The sequence below is a fragment of the Acinonyx jubatus genome, chromosome C1 (assembly GCF_027475565.1).
Source record: "Acinonyx jubatus isolate Ajub_Pintada_27869175 chromosome C1, VMU_Ajub_asm_v1.0, whole genome shotgun sequence".
Classification (NCBI taxonomy): domain Eukaryota; kingdom Metazoa; phylum Chordata; class Mammalia; order Carnivora; family Felidae; genus Acinonyx; species Acinonyx jubatus.
In genome coordinates, this window is record NC_069381.1 from 160069849 (window position 1) to 160090035 (window position 20187).

At 36.2% G+C, this 20187-nt stretch overlaps 1 protein-coding gene across 3 annotated transcripts in view; it reads left to right on the top strand.

Moving 5' to 3' along the window:
* The window catches only part of SCRN3 (secernin 3), a 32817-nt gene that overhangs the window by 2853 nt on the left and 9777 nt on the right, over positions 1–20187 (top strand). For all 3 annotated transcript variants that reach the window (XM_015086369.3, XM_053215302.1, XM_053215301.1), the window contains 3 exons: positions 1172–1353; positions 2899–3098; positions 4829–5041. In XM_015086369.3, coding sequence (XP_014941855.1) covers positions 1172–1353; positions 2899–3098; positions 4829–5041 — 595 coding nt within the window. The remainder of the gene's footprint in view (positions 1–1171; positions 1354–2898; positions 3099–4828; positions 5042–20187) is intronic.

Genomic DNA, 20187 nt, shown 5'->3' on the forward strand with positions numbered 1-20187 from the left:
TAGTTCTGTCTTCCAGGAGCTTAGAGTCTAGTAGAGGAATAGGATGTATATGTAATTAACCCCATTGTAAAGTGGGATGCTTTAATAAGAGCCACAAGTTGTGTCAGCAATAGAGAAGGAGCAATTAATTCAGACTAGAGATTGAGGAAGGCTTCCCCAGGAGCTGGGATTCAGCTGGAGTTTGATGGCCAAAAAGGATTCTGATTGGTGTAGAATAGAGAAAGTCATTCCAATCTCTGGAAATAACAGTTTTAACATCAAAAAGGTTTATGGGGCCCTGTGATTACATTATTAATATGCATTTTATGCAATCATTCGGTAGTATACACATTAATTAAACGATCCTTTAAAAATTTTTATTAAAAACCCATTCAACACGGAACTTAAAGTTTCACATTATGCTTTTATTGCTAACATATATTTTTTAGATTTCATTTTATTGATATTCTAATAATAAAATATATTAAATATTAGATGTTTTCTGTATACAGGGAAATTTTTTTTTTCTTTTGCTGAGACTATTTATTTACCATGGGTCCCTTTCCACTTTCTCTCTTTATGTTTAAATTTCTCCTGTTCTGAAGCCAGTGGTTCTTATTCTTTTCACTACTGTGGACATACCAGATGGTTGACTTTCACATGCTACATAATTCTCTTGTATGTAAGGGCTAACATATGGGACTTAGGTCACTAATTAAGAAATACTAGACATTGAGATTGAGGTCTCCTCCCTTAAGCATCAACTCAATACATCCTCCTCTACAAAATGTTTCAAGATTTCACAACTAGAAACTATCTCTCTACTGAGCTTCCGTTAGCACCTCATTTTTATTTTTCTTCACAGCCCTTATACTTTACATTTTGTTATATTTTAGTTAATGTGCAAGTCTTAGTTTCTTGAAAGCAAGATCTGTATCTAATTCATCTTTGTAACTAACATATCTCTTAGTAGAGTACTTTATAAGAGGAGATGCTTAGTAAATATTTGAATGAATAAAAGCTTTAGGGTCAGTTCTGAATATGTTTTAAGGGTAATGACTTTATTATTGAAATTTTCAAGTTAGTTATACTTTATTTCATAACGGACATGTCTTCTGATTGATTTTTAGGATTCTAGAATTTGGTAACTTTTTCTTTTTTGGTTTTATGGTTGTTATGCCTTTCTTTACAGTGTACTTACATAGAAATCGATCAAGTTCCTGAAACATATGCTGTTGTCCTCAGTCGCCCAGCTTGGTTATGGGGCGCAGAAATGGGAGCCAACGAGCATGGAGTTTGCATTGGGAATGAAGCTGTATGGGGAAGAGAAGAAGTGTGTGATGAAGAGGCGCTACTGGGCATGGATCTTGTCAGGTTATTTTTTAATTATATTTTTCTGGTATAGACCATGTCTAAAATTTTAATTTTGGTGTAACTCTTGCCAGTTTTATTTTCCTATTTTTGTCCCATTTTGGGGATGTCGATACTTCATAGTTTGTGTTCAAATGCTTTAGAATACAGGCATACCTCACTTTATTATGGTTTCCTTTATTGCACTTCACAGATACTGCATTTTTTAGAAATGGAAGGTTTGTGGCAATGCTGTGTCAGGCAAGTCTGTTGGTGCCATTTTTTATAATAGCATTTGCTCACTTTGTGTCTCTGTGTCACATTTTGGTATCTCACACGATTTTTCTGTCTCACGCTATTTTTTTTATTTGTATATTTTTTAAGTGTATTTATTTATTTTGAGGGAGACAGAGACAGCATGAGTGGGGGAGGGGCAGAGAGAGGGAGAGAGAATCCTAAGCAGGTCTGCACTGTCAGCACGGAGCCCGATGTGGGGTTTGAACTCATGAGCTGTGAGATCATGACCTGAGCCAAAACCAAGAGTTGGATGCTCAACTGACTGAGTCACCCAGGCGCCCCAATTCTCACACTATTTCAAACTTTTTATTATTATTATATTTCTTATGGTGATCTGTAATCAGTGATTATAACTTATTGAAAGCTCAGATAATGGTTAGCATTTTTTAGCAATAGTTTTAAATTAATTTTTAAATTAAGGTATATAATTGTTTTTTTAGACGTAATGCTGTTGCATACTTAATAGACTACAGTATAGTGTGAACATAACTTTTATATACACTTGGAAACCAAAAAATTCATTTGACTCACTTTTCACAATATTCATTTTATTCCAGTGGCCTGTAACTGCTCCTGCATTATCTCCAAAGTATGCCCGTATAGGCATGTAATTTGAAGACTCAAATATCATTGAGAGAAGGGGTTGAAAATTATGGTTTATTGGAAATACCAAATATACTTTATCAGACCTTAATTCTCACAGTAACCTCATGGACTATATATTATTATCCTCATTTTACAGATGAGATACCTGAGGTACAGAGATAAAGCGACTTGGCAATAAGTTACCACATTGGAATTTTAACATTGAGCTACTTCACTCCAAGAACTTTATTTTCATGATTTCAAACTGACTTCAGAAGGAATGGCTTAGAAGTTGGATTTCAGGGGTGCCTGGGTGGCTCAGTCAGTTAAGCGTTCAGCTTCGGCTCAGGTCATGTTCTCACAGTTTGTGAGTTCGAGCCCTGCACTGAGCTCTGTGCTGACAGCTTGGAGCCTGGAGCCTGCTTCAGATTCTGTGTCTCTCGCTCCCTTCTGCCCCTCCCTCTCTTGTGCTCTGTCTCTGTCTCTCTGTCTCTCTCAAAAATAATAAACGTTAAAAAAATTTTTTTTAAAGTTGGATTTCAGTTTATCTGTTAACTTAAAACAGATAAAGTTCTTAAAAAAGAACTTTTATTTTGAATATAAAATAAAATCTCATGTACATGAAATTATTTAAGAAAAATAATGGAGATTTATTTTAATCTGAGAACTTTAATATTTTTATTTTAGACTTGGCCTTGAAAGAGCTGATACAGCTGAAAAAGCCCTCAATGTCATTGTTGATCTATTAGAAAAATATGGCCAGGGTGGAAATTGTTCAGAGGGTAGGATGGTATTCAGCTATCACAATAGTTTCCTGATAGCTGATAGGAAAGAAGCCTGGATTCTGGAGACTGCAGGGAAGTACTGGGCAGCAGAAAAAGTACAAGGTATGGACAACTTCTCATGATTTAATTTGTTTTTAGTTTGTTTTACAATTAATAAAATAACCCCCTTAACTGTAGACGTTGCATTTAATTGTTTCTCAAGATTTATAATCCAGTGCAATAAAGGGTTAAAGTGCAGGGGAAATGAAAAAAAATGTGAAAGAATGTAATAGTGAAAGAGCACTATAAAAAACTTTTCTGAAAAAGAGGAAAAGATGATGTTATCTCTTTTTCATATTATGATATTAATTTTATATGACCTGTCTATATTTTCTGTGCAGCTGCTCTTGGCTGTTTTATAGTACTTTTCCCCTTGCCATTTCTTCCTCATTTACCTTTGGGCTGAACTCAAAAATTTGATCACACATGCATAAGGAGGTAAGGCAAGGGGAGTGTTGCTGGGGATTTGTGTCTGTCCATTAGGGTTGGAAAGAATATGTTGATATTATAGTAAAGCATAAACACTGAGTAAAGTAACACAATTTGATTGTTTTGGGATGCTTTACATGTTTTTCGTGGTTTCTTTGTGATCAAATATTCCTTTCATTTTTAAAGTAAGGAAATCCAGAAAAGGGATGTGATTTACTCAAGGCAGTGATTGAAAGGCTTAGAATTTAAATCTTTCCATCCTGACTCTCAGTTCAATATTCTTGCATTAGAGTACAGTCTTGTGCTTAAGCATGATCATGTACTTCCTATGTACTTACCTCCTGGATCTCCTAGTTTTACAGGGGAGATAAGGTACACATGAGAAAATATTACATGTTGCATGAATGATTCAGGCACATAGATGCTGTGAACAATTAGAGAAGGGAAAAGTAATTGTGGACTGGAAAAATTCAGAAAGTCTTCATGAAGGTAGCCTTGAGCTTTGGAGGATTTGGATGTTATTTTTCAAAATAAGTCATTGCCAGTTTTGATGGACATTTCATTTTATATTTTGCCTGTGTGTTTGTTAAGATATAAAAGTGAATTTAGACATTTTATTATTTTCTAATTGGGGGGCAATTGATTTCTACTTGTCAGAGTGTTATTCTAAATCTGTTTTAAAACATTCATCGATTTTCATTTTTCGTGATCTCTTTTATTTACTATGATCTCTTTAGAACTGGTTTTTATTGTTTCTTCTGTTTTGTTTTTTATTTTTTATTTATTTTTTATTTTTTTCAATATATGAAGTTTATTGTCAAATTGGTTTCCATACAACACCCAGTGCTCATCCCAAAAGGTGCCCTCCTCAATACCCATCACCCACCCTCCCCTCCCTCCCACCTGTTTTGTTTTTTAGTTGAAAATTTGTTATAACTTAGTGCCATGATATTTTGCAAAGTCTTATATTTCTGTTCTAATATTATTTATGACTACTTCTTAAAAAGTAACTTCTAGGGGGTGCCTGGGTGGCTCAGTCACTTATGTGTCTGACTTCAGCTCAGGTCGTGATCTCACATTTCGTGGGATTGAGCACTGTGTCAGGGTCTGTCCTGACAGTATGGAGCCTGCTTGGGATTCTCTCTCCCTTTCTCTCTGCCCCTTCCCTATTCACATGCTCTGTCTCTCTCAAAATGAATAAACTTAAAAAAAAATTTTTTTAAGTAATTCTTTTATGTCTTTGAGTGTGTAATAGAAGTCTACATTCACATTTAAATAGTGGTTAATAATTATAATGTACAGATAAATACAGTATGTTAAATGTGATTTTTCTCTTCCCTTTCCTTGTTCTTCTTTGAAAACAGAGGGAGTTCGTAATATTTCTAATCAGCTTTCTATAACAACCAAGATTGATCGGGAACATCCAGACCTGAGAAACTATGCTAAGCAGAAAGGTTGGTGGGATGGTAAAACAGAGTTTGATTTTGCTGCAACATACTCTTATCTTGACACAGCCAAGATGATGCTTTCACCAGGCAGATACTGTGAAGGCTACAAGCTTCTGAATAAGCACAAAGGTAATTTTATCATTGAAATAATATCAGAATGAAAAATTATATTTTGTCTAGGTATAATGTGGATATGATAAAATCTGGTTTGGGGGGAATTATTCTTAGTAGAGATATAGTTTTATTAAACTGAAATTTTGTAAACTGATATTGTAAGCTTTTTTTTCCTCTGAGATGACTGAAGCACTATATAATTTTGAGAGGATAATAATTCTTTTATTTTTAAATTTTTTTAAACATGTATTCATTTCTGAGAGAGAGAGAGAGAGAGAGACAGAGCATGAGCAGGGAGGGGCTGAAGGAGAAGGAGACACAGAATCTGAAGTAGGCTCCATGCTCTGAGCTATCAGCACAGAGCCTGATGCAGGGTTTGAACCCACAAACCTGAGCCTAAGTCAGATGCTCAACCGACTGAGCCACCCAGGTGCCCTTAGACAAATTAGACTTTAGAGCAAGATGAGATACCAGGGAGAAAGAGGGACACTACATAATCAAAGAAAGGTTATTTTAGGCTTATTATGTTTCCCTGGTAAATATATATGCATCTAACAACAAAACTTCAAAATACATGAAGAACTGACAGAATTCAAAGGAAAAATAGACAATTTCATAATTATAATTGGAGACTTCAGTACTTCTCTTTTAGTTATCAGAAGAACCACTGGACAGGAAATCTGCAAGGATAATAAAAAACCTGAATAATACCATCAACCACTATATCTAACTGGTTATTTATAGGATACTCCACCCAACAACAGTGTAACATATATTCTTTTCAAGTGCACATCAAACATCAAGATTACCCATATCCTGGGTCATAAAACAAATCTTACCAAATTTAAAAGAAACAGTGAGCAAAGGATGGTTTCTGGTGATAATGAAATTAAATTAAAAATCAATTTTAGAAGGATATCTGGAAAGTCCCCAAATACTTGGAAATTGCACAACATACTTTTAATCTGTGGGTCAAAAAAAGAAGTCTCAAGGGAAATTAGAAAATATTTTGAGTGGAATGAAGTGAAAATGAATATACCAAAATTTATGGGATGCAGCAAAATAGTGCTTACAGGGAAATTTATAGCATTTAGTGTTCACAGAACATAGTAAGAAAGGTCTTAAATCAATAACATACTTAAACGTTCAACCTTAAGAAATGAAACAAAATGGAGGCGCCTGGGTGGCTCAGGTGGTTAAGCGTCTGACTTGGGCTCAGGTCATGATCTCCTGGTTTGTGAGTTTGAGCCCCACGTCAAGCTCTGTGCTGACAGCTCAGAGCCTGGAGCCTGCTTCCGATTCTGTGTCTCCTCTCTCTAACCCTCCCCCACTTGTGGTCCGTTTCTCCCTCTCTCAAAAATAAACATTAAAAAATTTTTTTAAAATAAAAAAAAAAGAAAGGAAACAAAATGAATCAAACAAACCAAACCAAACAAAAATCCCAGTCAAGTAAGGAAATAATAAAAACAAGAGCAGAAATCAATAACATTGAAAATAACAAAGCAGTGGAGAAAATTGATCAAACCAAAAGCTGGTTCTTTGAAAAGAGCAATAAAATTGATACACTGTAGACAGTTTGACAAAGAAAAAGAGGAAAACAACACAAGTTATATGTCAGGAAGAGAAATATCATTATCAACCACAGCACAATAAGGAAGGTAATAGAGGAATACTACAAACAGCTCTAAGTGTATTCAATAAGTAAAGGAAATGAACTAATTCCTTGAAAGCCACAAACCACCAAAACTCACCTAAAAAGAAATAACTCTTGATTTGGCAGACAATTTAATTGGTTGTACTCAATCTGTAAACCCAACGGGCGGGCAACTCAAATTTCAGCTGAGTTCTTTCATCTTTAGCTGAGCTGCTTGCAAACTGCCTGACATGGCGATTCACACAGCAGATGGAGATTTGGGCAGGTTTTTTTTTTTTCCACAGAATTTGGAAAAATTCTTTTATGGGATTCCTCCTTCCCTTTCTAGTACCTGTGGTTGACCTCTGGTTCTTCAAGCCAGAAAGACGGAGATTTTCTGTAAATACCTCACAATACTGCACAGCATTGACTGTGGCCTTCCCTTGAGCTAAAGCCAGAACACAAATAGGAAATTTATCCTGTGTTTCATCCCATCTTCCAAATGTCCCCCTCCAGAATTTTCCTGCTTTTGTTCACGGTAAAGAACCTTCAGGTAGTCTGTATTTTTTTGAGAAAGAGAGAGGGTGCAAGTGAGGGCAAAGAGAGAGAGGGAGGGAGGGAGGGAGAGAGAGACAATGAGAGAGAGAGAAGTGGGGCTCACCCAAAGTGGGGCTTGTGTTCACCCAAGTGGGGCTCAAGCTCACCTGATTCAGGACTTGAACCCATGATCTCTCGGGATCATGCCCTGAGCCAAAGTCACATACTTAACCGACTGAGCCACGCAGGTGCCTGATAGTTTGTATTACATCCCAAGTTTATAGTTATCTAAGGGAGGGTTGGTCTGATAGGAACTTAGCTTAATTGAAAGCAGAACTCCTTCCTATGTTATTTAATATTCTATGACATTATTTTACTTATAGAAATAGAAATATATTCACATGATTCAAAATCCACAGGTACACAAGAGTATACAAGAGTATATTCCTACTCTGTCTCTAGATACTCATTTCTTTTTTCCGTAGGTATTCCCTAATGTCTTCCAGATATATGCTTAATGAAACAAATATGTGTATGTAATTTTTTCTTTTTTCTTTTTTTTACAGAAATGGCAGTATGCCATATACACATTTCTGCACATAACTTTTCTTTAGTTAGAAATATATAATATAGATAATTCTGTTTTGATATGTACAGAACATTCTCATTTTTAAAAGATGCATAATATTCTAGGGGCGCCTGGGTGGTTAAGTGTCCCACTTCGGCTCAGGTCATGATCTCGTGGTTTGTGAGTTTGAGCCCCATGTTGGGCTCTGTGCTGACAGTTCAGAGCCTGGAGCCTGCTTCAGATTCTGTGTCCCCCCCTCTCTCTGCCCCACCCCTGCTTGTGCTCAGTTTCTGTCTTTCAAAAATGAATAAACATTAAAAAAATTTTTTTAAAGATGCATAGTATTCTAATATTGTGATATCTTGTTTACTTCCATATGGTTGTATTATAATCATTATATAGTAATGATTGATTGTATGACTCATACTTTAGTTAACAAATTCCCCGTTATCTAGGTTGTTTTTAGTTTTTCAGTACTGAAAATTATGTAATATGCTTATACCTGATTTATCTTCTCATTCATGATTATTTTCCTAGAATATGTTTCTAGAAGTAGAATGTAGGGTCAAAGCATATGCATGTTTAAAGGCTTTTGAAACACATTGTCAAAATGGCCACCAGAAAAGTTGCATCAAATTAAATTTCTACCAGTAATATTTGAGTGCCGTTCTAATATATTTATCAATGTAGGATATTATTTTTGTTCAACCTTAATAAATTGTGTAGGCAAAAATGACACGTTACTATTTTATTTATTTATTATTTTTTAAATTGTATGGTTTTTATCTTTATTTTTCTTTTCTTCTATCTCTATTTTTACCCTATTCTATAAACAGTTTTTAAATATCTCATTGCCTTTATTTATTTTTAATTAATTTTTTAATTTACATCCAAGTTAGCATATAGTGCAACAGTGACTTCAGGAGTAGATTCCTTAATGCCCCTTACCCATTTAGCCCATCCCCCCTCCCACACTCCTCCAGTAACCTTTGTTTATTCTCCATATTTAAGAGTCTCTTATGTTTTGTCCCCTTCCCTGTTTTTGTATTATTTTTGCTTCCTTTCCCTTATGTTTATCTGTTTTGTATCTTAAAGTCCTCATATGAGTGAAGTCATATGATACTTGACTTTCTCTGACTAATTTCACTTCGCATAATACCTTCTAGTTCCATCCATGTAGTTGCAAATGGCAAGATTTCATTCTTTTTGATTGCCGAGTAATACTCCATTGTATAGATATACCACATCTTCTTTATCCATTCATCCATCAATGGACATCTGGGCTCTTTCCATACTTTGGCTATTGTTCACAGTGCTGCTATAGACATTGGGGTGCATGTGTCCCTTCAAAACAGCACACCTGTATCCCTTGGATAAATATCTAGTAGTGCAATTGCTGGGTCATAGGGTAGTTCTATTTTTAGTTTTTTGAGGAACCTCCATACTGTTTTCCAGAGTGGCTGCACCAGTTTGCATTCCCACCAGCAGTGCAAAAAGAGATCCTCTTCCTCCGCATCCTCGCCAACATCTATTGTTGCCTGAGTTGTTAATGTTAGCCATTCTGACAGGTGTGAGGTGGTATTTCACTGTGGTTTTGATTTGTATTTCCCTGATGATGAGTGATGTTGAGCAGTTTTTCATGTGTCAGTTGGCTATCTGGATGTCTTCTTTGGAGAAGTGTCTATTCATGACATGTTATTATTTTAAAATATAGATCTGTTACTAGTAAGATTAGACATATTCTTATGTTTGTTAAAAAATTGTGATTTTTAAATTGCCTGTTAATTAATATATGTTTCCATTTTTATATTTAGTTACTACTCTTTTTAAAAATGTTTATTTATTCATTTTGAGAGAGTTAGAACATGAGCAGAGGAAGGAACAGAGAGAGGAGAGAGAGAATTCCAAGCTGGCTCCCCATTGACATCACAGAGCCTGATGTGGGACTCAATCTCACAAACCCTGAGATCATGACCTGAGCCAAAATCAAGAGTTGGATGCCTAACTGACTGAGCCAGCCAGCCTCCTCTAGTTACCACTAATTCTTAAAAAATAACTTGTAATGTATCTTTGTCCCTTTGCCTCTGAAGAACTCCAGAAAAACACCTTTTATTTAGAAGATTATTGAGTGAAATAACTACTGAATGGGTCATTCCACTAATATTCCAAAATATGTGACTAATATATTCCTTCACTTGAAGGATAATATGGTTCTGTAAATCAATGAGAAAGCAACTACTCAGAGATCAGTGATTGGTATTTGCCTCTTAGGTATCCATTAAACAAAGCAATTATGTTATCTATTTGGTATAGCAGAAAAAATTTTGTGACTTTTTAGAATGCCTTAATATCATTGTTTTCAAAGTATTTAGTATCTTACTTACATTTTGCTTTCCAGCAAAATGTCTTACCGTTTGAAAGGTTTCCTGTAAAGTTTCTTAATGTTAGTTTGTCATTTAATAAATAGTTTATTTAAATGATCTTTTTTTTTCATGTGGATGGATATGTAGAAAATGCCAAAATGGGGGCGCCTGGGTGGCTCAGTCGGTTAAGCGGCCGACTTCAGCTCAGGTCACGATCTCGCGGTCCGTGAGTTCGAGCCCTGCGTCGGGCTCTGGGCTGATGGCTCAGAGCCTGGAGCCTGCTTCCGGTTCTGTGTCTCCCTCTCTCTCTGCCCCTCCCCCGTTCATGCTCTGTCTCTCTCTGTCTCAAAAAAAAAAAACGTTAAAAAAAAAAAAAAGAAAATGCCAAAATGTGTTATCCCAAGGATTATAATTTTAGACTTACTATTGTTGTAAAAGTAGAGACGGAGTAGCAATTGCAGCATATCTATTCCCATTTACTAAAAGCTATCAAGGGCTAGACATTGTGCTAAGTGATTACATTATGTTCTCCAGGGAACTATGAATTGGGTATTAGCTTCATTTTATGAATGAGGAAACTGCTCGTTTGTCTCCTCTATGAAACTGAAAAAAATGAACTCTCTTATTTGAACTTAACATTTCTCTCAGCACCTAGTTCAGTGTCTTGCAGTAATATGTTGTGTGTGTTTCATGAGTGTTTTTGATGAAGTTGACAAAGGATTGTTGGTTGGATTAAGCCATAACTTACAGATAATGTAACAAAGATTGCTGTTGTGTACTTTTTTTCTGGCAATAAATTTAGAGGCTCAGGACATAAATTAGCAGGTATTCCTTTTAAAAAATGAAGAATAACAACACATAATTCAGGTGGAGAGGAAAATGTCAGGAATCGTAAGGTTTAGGGTAATTGGACAAAAGAAAAAATAGAGGTAATTATAAATTAATTAGCCACTGCATCAGAATAATTAATTCTGTTATATTTAACTACAGAATAACTGAGTTATAGATTTAAAATGCATACATGATTATAGCAAGACTTGCATCTGACATGAAACTTATTTTTCTTCCCAAGTGTAAAGTACAGTTCATCCAGCTTTCTGTGCTTTGCCAAAAGAATAAATGTCTTCCCAATACTTTCATAGAAAATTGTCTACTAGTACATTATAGTTAATTTTTCCTATGATTTTTCTGGATGGAAGAGCCTACCTCTCGTCTTTTCAGCTACCTGATAGCTATTAACTGTGCTGCATGTATATCCAAATTGTATCTATATTCACTCATGTATTTTAAATAACTAGTTTAAATTGCAATGAAATTGCACCCTGTGTTTTGCATTCATTTTACTGAACCCTGCTACTGCGGTCTCAGTACTTATTCAATGCGTGCTAGTGGATTACTTATAGCTATCCTAGTCAAGTGATCATGTAAATCCTCCCTTCATTTTGAGAATTGCAGGTTTTGAATACAGAAAACATTTTCATAATACCTATATTATTGCAGTGTTATGGTTCTGACACTGTTTTCATTAAAACTTGCCATTTATAGGAATTTAGATTTGAATCATTTTAAAATCTCACTAGGTGCAGAGGCTATGTGTCTGATAGAAGTGGATAGATAGAAGTTGCTTTATTGTTTAGTTTTAATGTGAAGGGCTGTTTTCAGGTACACCCCCCTTTTTTTCTTCCTGCATTTTCTCAAAATTAACAGAAAGATTTGCTCCTATAACAAGTTATCTATAAATTATTTTTCTTGAATTTGAAGTCATAGCTATCCTGTGGAGAAATGGAAAATTTGCTATTAACATAAAACAGTTGGTAACATGTTGACTGACTGAGGACGGAACATAATTTTATATGGAAGTCAGTTTTATTTTAATTTGAAATGTCACAGAATCACATCTTGAGTACAGACTTGCTGTAAGCTTTTTTCTTTTAATTATTCCCATATATCATGGGAATGGGAGGGGGCAGAAATGCTTGCTTTTCATGCTTTCTTTGTGGGTTATTTCGTTTTTTATTCCTTTACTGTCATTGTAGTAGGGTATTAGGAGAGAGCAAACAAATAGCTGTGGTCAACCATGTTGAAGTTACTTGTTTCTTTAGAACTAATTTTAATGCAGTAGTCAAACATTTCCTCTTTTTTTTTTTTAAGTTGACTTATTTATTTGTGAGGAAGAGAGAGAGAAAGCAGGGATGGGCACAGAGACAGAGGGAGAGAGAGAATCCCAAGCAGGCTCTGTGCCATCAGTGCAGAGCCTGATGTGAGGCTCAAATTCACAAATCCTGGGATCATGACCGGAGCCGAGACCAAGGGTCAGATGCTTAACTGACTGAGCCACCCAGGTGCTCCTAAACATTGTCAATATAAAGTATCTGAAAATATCTGATACCAGGAACTATATGTTTTATGGGTTTATTGTAACTGTACTTGTTCCAATATGGGTCTATCATGTTCATTACTGTTATTGAGAAATTGATACTACGTGAGGGTAAAAAGAGACTGGTGGGAGGCACAACAGTGGAGGGTTAAAAGCACAGAGCTGGACTTCTGCTTCTGGTTATTAAGGAGTAATTAGTGTTAGACTAACCTCCCTCCAAGAATACCTATAAAATCTGGAAGAATAAAACAAAAAAGCTGGAGGAATAAAAGCCACTGTATGAAGGCATAGGTGAATGCCTGAAACAGTTAGGACATGAGGGTCTAGGTTCAACAGATTGAGAAAAGACTATCTACACTCTGAGAAGCACCTGACCTTCTTGTCACAATTTCTCCTTAAAGCAATCATTGACTTCTAAGCGGCACATATGTAGGATGAGACACTGAGAAATCAAGACCAAAGTAGTTGCTAACTGCTTAAAAAGCTAAGTAGAGATGTGGGACTCTCACAAGGCTTTAGGGACAAAACTTAAATTTGATTGCCAATCAAGAAGAGGCCTGGGAAACACCCCAGCCTTTCAGCCCAGAAAAGCTACACTTAGGAGAAAGAAGAAACAGGGACCAGGCCAGTCACAACTGGATCAGTAGGTAATCTACCTATATTCTGTGTGTTTACCAGAAGAAAATTAAATCCTCTGTTGAAAATATGAAGAGCTTCTACAAATTTTCATTCATAGTTTCCAACATTGGGTAAAAAATTATCAGACATGCCAGGTAATAAGACTAAATGACCAAAAACCAAGGGAAAGTAGACAATAGAAACTAACCCATTGGTATCCACAAACTAGCTTTGTCACAGACTAGGAGTCTGGAGTTCTCTCCTGTGCAGCAAGAGAGCAGACATAGAATTGAATACGAGAGAGACTAGTGTCTGGGAGGAGATAAGAGCCCCAAACAAAGCTTTTGTCTGCGTATTTATTGAGCCCTCAAGATCTTCCACACATGGTGATGTGAAGAAAACAAGATCTTACACACGTGGTGAACATGAAGAGAACAATCAGATAGTAATTGTTAACTTGTGTGTCTAAGAAGCAAAGGGTCTGGGGGGACAAGTGGAGTTTGTGATCAAAGCACAATAGTATATTGGCACCAGATGGAAAGTAATTTCCTGCAGGTGATATAACAAGTTACGCGTGATTCCATTACAATAATCTCACTAGTTAACCTTGGGCGCTTTCGCCCCATGGTGGCAGCTTTCCACCCTAAACTTTTTTCTAATCCATTTATGTAAATATATGGAATTCTTGAACGTATTTCCCCACATAGCTTTATCAGACAACGACTTAAATTAGTATGTTTTATATGTTCAAGAAAATTAGATGAAGAGATGGAGAATTTCATCAGAGAACTGGAATCTATAAATAGAATCAAGTGGAAATAATAGAACTATAGCATTCTAATTACTGCAATTAAGAATTCAATGGATTGGTTTAATAACAGATTAGACTTAGCAAAATAAATTATTAACTGGAAGATCAGTAGAAACTCTCCTGATTGAAGCAGAGAGATAAAAGTTTAGAAAATATAGATAAGAGTGTGAGAGGGGCACCTGGGTGGCTCAGTCGGTTAAGCGTCCGACTTCGGCTCAGGTCACGATCTCACAGTTTGTGAGTTTGAGCCCCGCGTCGGGCTCTGTGCTGACAGCTCAGAGCCTGGAGCCTGCTTCACATTCTGTGTCTCCCTCTCTCTCTGCCCCTTCCCTGCTCATGCTGTGTCTCTCTCTGTCTCAAAAAAATAAATAAACATTAAAAAAAAAAAAAGTGTGAGAGCCATCTCAGACTCTGTGAAAAGGTCTCACACATATGTAATTGGAGTCTCAGCAGGAAAGGACAGAGAGAACATGGAGGGGCAAAAGCAATATTTGAAGAGATACTGGCCAAGAATTTCCCAAAACTAATAAAAGTCATTAATCCACAGCTTCAAGCTCTATACACCACAAGAATAAATGAAAAGAAACCATACCTGGGCACATCATAGTAAGATTTCTAAAGGAAAAAGCCCAACCAAACAACAACCAACAGAGAGAAAATCTTAAAAGCAGTGAGAGAAAAGATACATATTATCTTCAAAGGAGCAAATATGGGACTGACCATTAACTTTTTACTAGATGGGAAGGAATCCAGAAGACTGTAAAGGACACCTTTAAAGTGATGAAGACAAATAATGACTAGTCATTTAGAACTCAATTCCAGTGAAAATCTCCTCCAAAAATGAAGTTGAAATAAAACAAAATTTGTCAGTAGCCAATTGGCACTAAAATAGTAAGAGTCATTCTTCAGGCAGGAAAAATGATCTCGGATATCAGCAAGGTAAGCAGGAGTGAATGAAGAGCAACAAAAACAGGAAATAAGTGGGTAAAACTAAATGAATATTGAGTATTTAAAATGATAATTTTATGACCAACGGCCATAGCTTCAGTGTTCAAAATATGTCATGCATGGATTTTGTGTAGTATTGAGACTATGCTTCCCACAGGCTGCTCCTTGCCAATGACTGAAAGAGGCAGGGAGACTAAGGAATTCCTGGGATCATGGGAATCCTCCAATGGCCGACTTTGGGTCAAGGAACCCCTGATAGGCTTGCCAAGGTTTTCTTAGATGGTGTGGCATTCTAGGACACTTCCAACTCAACTTTTCTTCCCTCTCAACTTTCCAAACCCAGGTTGAGACTTCCATCATACTCTAGCTTCCTCCTCATTTTCTCTCACAGGCGTTTTCCCTCATAGTCATTTTCCCTAATAAAGTCCTTGTACATTTAACCATATGTCATGGCATCTGCTTCTCAGAAGACTCAGACAAACACAGTAGAATTAAATGTCTGAGCATAGCACAAAAGACTGGAGGCAGTAAGTGGAGTTAAAGTGTTGTAAGGTCCTTGGGTTAATGGATAATTAATTTAAGGCAGACTGCAATAAGTCAAGAGAAACTAACAAAATGATAAAAGAATGTATAAATAATAAACAGGGGAGAAGTAAAATAATAAACACTTGAAAAATTCAAGAGGGCAAGGAAGGAGAAAAAAGGAAAAATAGCTGGCATAAATAGAAAACTAAAAATATAATGGTTGATTTTGTCCTACATGGAATCTTTCCTTTTTTAAAACATTTTTTAACGTTTATTTATTTTTGAGACAGAGAGAAACAGAGCATGAGCAGGGGAGAGGCAGAGGGAGAGGGAGACTGAGTCTCTCAGACACTGCACTATATGGAATTTTTCTTAATGGTTTCTAGCATTGATGTCCTTTGAGAAAGGTCGTTTTTACTATACTGTAAATGGTTATCTTTTTTTTAAGTTTATTTAATTTTGAGAGAGTGAGTGTGTGAGAGTGTGTGAGAGAGGGGAGGGGCAGAGAGAATGGGAGAGAGAATCCCATGCGGGCTCTGTGCGAACACAGAGCTTGATCTCACGGACCAAACCGAAATCAAGAGCCAGACGCTTAACTGACTGAGCCACCCAGGTGCCCCCAGAAATGATTATCTACATCTTATATTTATAACTTTATTTTGTAAATTTAAATTATGATGATTCTAGAATCATTCTAAAATAAAGTATGAATTAGGATTCTACCGTTTTCCTCACCACTCAAATGATTATCCAGTGATCCCAGTACTAATGAGTAAATGGATTATCTTTCTCTACTGATTTGAAATGTCAACCAACTTGATCGAATTAATTCCTAAGTAAACCCATGTGTAAATTAGATTACTGTATTTGTCCAGTTTTGTTTAAAACAGTGTAAGTACACACAGTAAGTACTCAATACTTGTTGTATGAACAAAGAACAAAATGAGGGAATTTGCAATACTGTTATTTTCTTTTTACGTGGTAGGACAAGGATATCTTCACTACTCTGCTCTTTCAAAATGTTCCTGACAATCCTTGATTGATCATTTTTCCAGATAAATTTTACAATAATGTTATTCAGCTTCTCCTCCCAAAACATTCTTTGAGGTGTGACTGGAATTGAATCAAAACTATAGATTATTTTAGGGGAGGATTGACATCTAATAATATTGCCTTCCTATTCAAGAACAAGATATGGCTGTCTATTTATTGAAATTTTCTTTTGTGTTTCTAAGACTTGTGTAGTTTTATCTAGGTTTTCCATATTGACTTTTTTTGTTGTTAAATCTTTTGTGAAAACTTGTTCTATGCTAGACATGAGATCACATAGCAGCAGATATGATTGATATGGTCTGTGACCTTCTGGAACATAATAACTAGTGGAAGGTAGGACACAGGCAAGTAACAGATAGTATTGTTTGCTATTTGGTCGTTTTCCAGTCTTTACCATGTTGCAGTGTACATCTTGGTGTATTAAGTTTTGTCTGCATTTCAAAATTGTTTCTTTTTAAAAAAAATTTTTTTAAATGTTTATTTATTTTTGAGAGAGAGAGAGACAGAGCATGAGCAGGGGAGGGGCAGAGAGACAGAGAAAGAGACAGAACCCAGAAGCAGGCTCCAGGCTCTGAGCTGTCAGAACAGAGCCTGATGTGGGGCTCGAGCTCACAGACTGTGAGATCATGATCTGAGCGGAGGTCGGACGCTTAATGGACTGAGCCACTGAGGCACCCCCAAAATTGTTTCTTTAGGATGGATTGTAGAAGGGAAGCAGGACCTATAGTATTTGCAATCTTAACCTAAACAAGAAAACAGTTCTCTAGTTCCCTTCTATAGAGCCTAAATAAATTGTTCTCTAATTAGAACATTTTTTCAAAATTTCAAATTGTTATTATTTTATTGTATGTTGATCTTGTGTTCTGTGACTTTCCTCATTGAAATTGTTAGTTCTAGGAGCTTTTGGTTTTTGGGCAGATTCTCCTTTGGGTGGATTCCTTGGGATTTTCTATATACACTATCATATCATCTGCAAATAGGGACAGTTTTAGTTCTTCCTTTCCAATCCATATACTTTTTGTGTCTTTTTATTGCCTTATAGTTCTGGCTAGACCTTCCAGGATTATATTGAATAAGAATGGTAAGAGCTGACTTCCTTGCTTTATTCCCAGTCTTAGGGGGAAAGCATTTAGTCTTTTTATCATTTTTTTAATGTTTAGTATTTATTTTTGAGAGAGAAGGAGACAGAGTGTGACTGGGGGAGGACTAGAGAGAGAGAGAATCTGAAGCAGGCTCCAGGCTTCGAGCTGTTGGTGCAGAGCCCGACTGGGGCTCGAACCCACGGACCACAAGATCATGACCTGAGCTGAAGTCGGATGCTTAACTGACTGAACCACCCTGGTGCCCCAGTTTTTTTTATCATTAAGTCTAGTGTTAGCTATAGCTTTTTGTAGATGCTTAACTTTATCATGTTAAGGAAGTTTCTCTCCATTTCTTGTTTGCTGAGAGGTTTTGTAATGAATAGACGTTGAAGTTTATTATTTTTTTGTGTGTCAATTGATATGATTCTCTTTCTTCTTCAGCCTGTTAATATGGTAAGTTACATTGATCTTCACATATTGAACCAGCCTTGTATCCTTGGAATAAACCCAGTTTGGTTGTGGTATATAATTCTTTTTATGTATTGCTGGGTTCTGTTTGCTAACATTTTGTTATGGGTTCTTGCATCTATATTTATGAGAGATATTGGTCTGTCTTGTTTGTTTTGTTCTGTACTGCCTTTGTTTGGTTTTGACATCAGCCTAACAGTGAATCAGGAAGTGTTCCCTCCTTTTTTATTTTGTGTAAGAGACAGTGTAGAGTGCTGTCAATTCTTCCTTAAATATTTGATAGAATTCTTCAGCGAAACTATCTGGGCCTGGGTATTTCTTTTCTGTGGGTTTTTAAACTACAAAGTCAATTTCTTTAATAGTTATAGGGATATTCAAATAATCTGTTTAATACTGAGTGAGTTTAGGTAATATGTGCTTTTCAAATAATTGGTCCATTTCTTCCAAGTTGTTAATTTATGTGCATAGAGTCGCTCATAGTATTCCCTTTTGCTTTTAATGTCTGCAGGGTCTGTCATGATATCCCTGTTTCATTCCTGATATTGGTAATTTTGTAATTTTTGTCTTCTCTCTTTTTCTGTCAGTGTAGCTAGAGGTTTGTCAATTGTATTGATTTTTTTCAAAGAACCAGATTTTTGTTCTGTTGACTTTCCTTTATTGTTTTTTCTTCTTTCAGTTTCATTGACATCTGCTCTTATCTTTATGATTTCCTTCTGCTTGGTTTGGGCTTATTTTTCTCTTTTCCTCGTTTGTTAGGGTGGGAGCATGAGATGCAATGGACAAAATTTTAAGTTTTTTCTCAATATTTTATATTTTTGGCTGGTAATGTGAATGGAATATTTTTCTATTATATTTGCTAAGTAGTTGTTTTTTTATCTATAAAAATTGTTGAGTGTTTTCATTTATTTAAAGGAACACCTCACTGATACTCTATTGAATTGGTAATTTTAAAATCTGTCCTCTAGGGGGGCACCTGGGTGGCTCAGTCGGTTAAGTATCAACTGTTGATTTCGGCTCAGGTTGTGATCTCATGGTTCGTGAGATTAAGCCCTGCATCAGACTCTGCACAGAACCTGCTTGGGATTCTCTCTCTCCCTCCTTCTCTCTCAAAAATAAATAAACTTAAAAAAAATCCTTCAATTCCATACTCTTTGGCTTTTCGAGTATGTAATTATGTATCAGTGGTCCTACTTCCTTTTTCTAGTAGAATTATACTTTTAGAAATATAAATTTTTTCCAAGCATATAAAACTAGGAGGTCATAGAGGAAAATTGGGGAGAGACTTTCTAAAAAAAAGACCTCATTTTAGTCATACACCAGCTAGCCAGTGAACCAAAGATTGCAGAAAGCTGTGATGGATGGTAGGAGTAATATTCTAGTGTGTGTGTGTGTGTGTGTGTGTGTGTGTTTGTAAATAACACATCTTCTTTATCCATTTATCAGTTGATGGACATTTGGGCTCTTTCCATATTTGGCTATTGTTGATAGCACTGCTATAAACATTGGGGTGCATGTGCCCCTTCAAAACAGCATTCCTATATCCTTTGAATAAATATCTAGTAGTTCAATTGCTGGATCATGGGCTGGTTCTGTTTTTAATTTTTGAGGAACCTCTGTACTGTTTTCCAGAGCGGCTGCACCAGTTTGCATTCCCACCAGCAGCGCAGAAGAGATTTCTTTCTCTGCATCCTTACCAACATCTGTTGTTGCCTGAGTTGTTAATGTTAGCCATTCTGTGTCAGTTGGCCATCTGGATGTCTTCTTTGGAGAAGTGTCTATTCGTGTCTTTTGCCCATTTCTTCACTGGATGACTTGTTTTTTGGGTATTGAGTTTAATAAGTTCTGTATCGATTTTGGATACTAACCCTTTATCTGATATGTCATTTGCAAATATCTTCTCCCATTCTGTTTATGCCTTTTGGTTTTGCTGATTGCTTCCTTCGCTGTGCAGAAGCTTTTTATTTTGATGAGGTCCCAGTAGTTCATTTTTGCTTTTGTTTCCCTTGCCTCCAGAGACGTGTTGAGTAAGAAGTTGCTTCGGTCAAGGTCAAAGAGGTTTTTGCCTGCTTTCTCCTCTAGGATTTTGATGCCTTCCTGTCTTACACTTAGGTCTTTCATCCATTTTAGTTTACTTTTTGTATGGTGTAAGAAAGTGGTCCAGGTTCATTCTTCTGCATG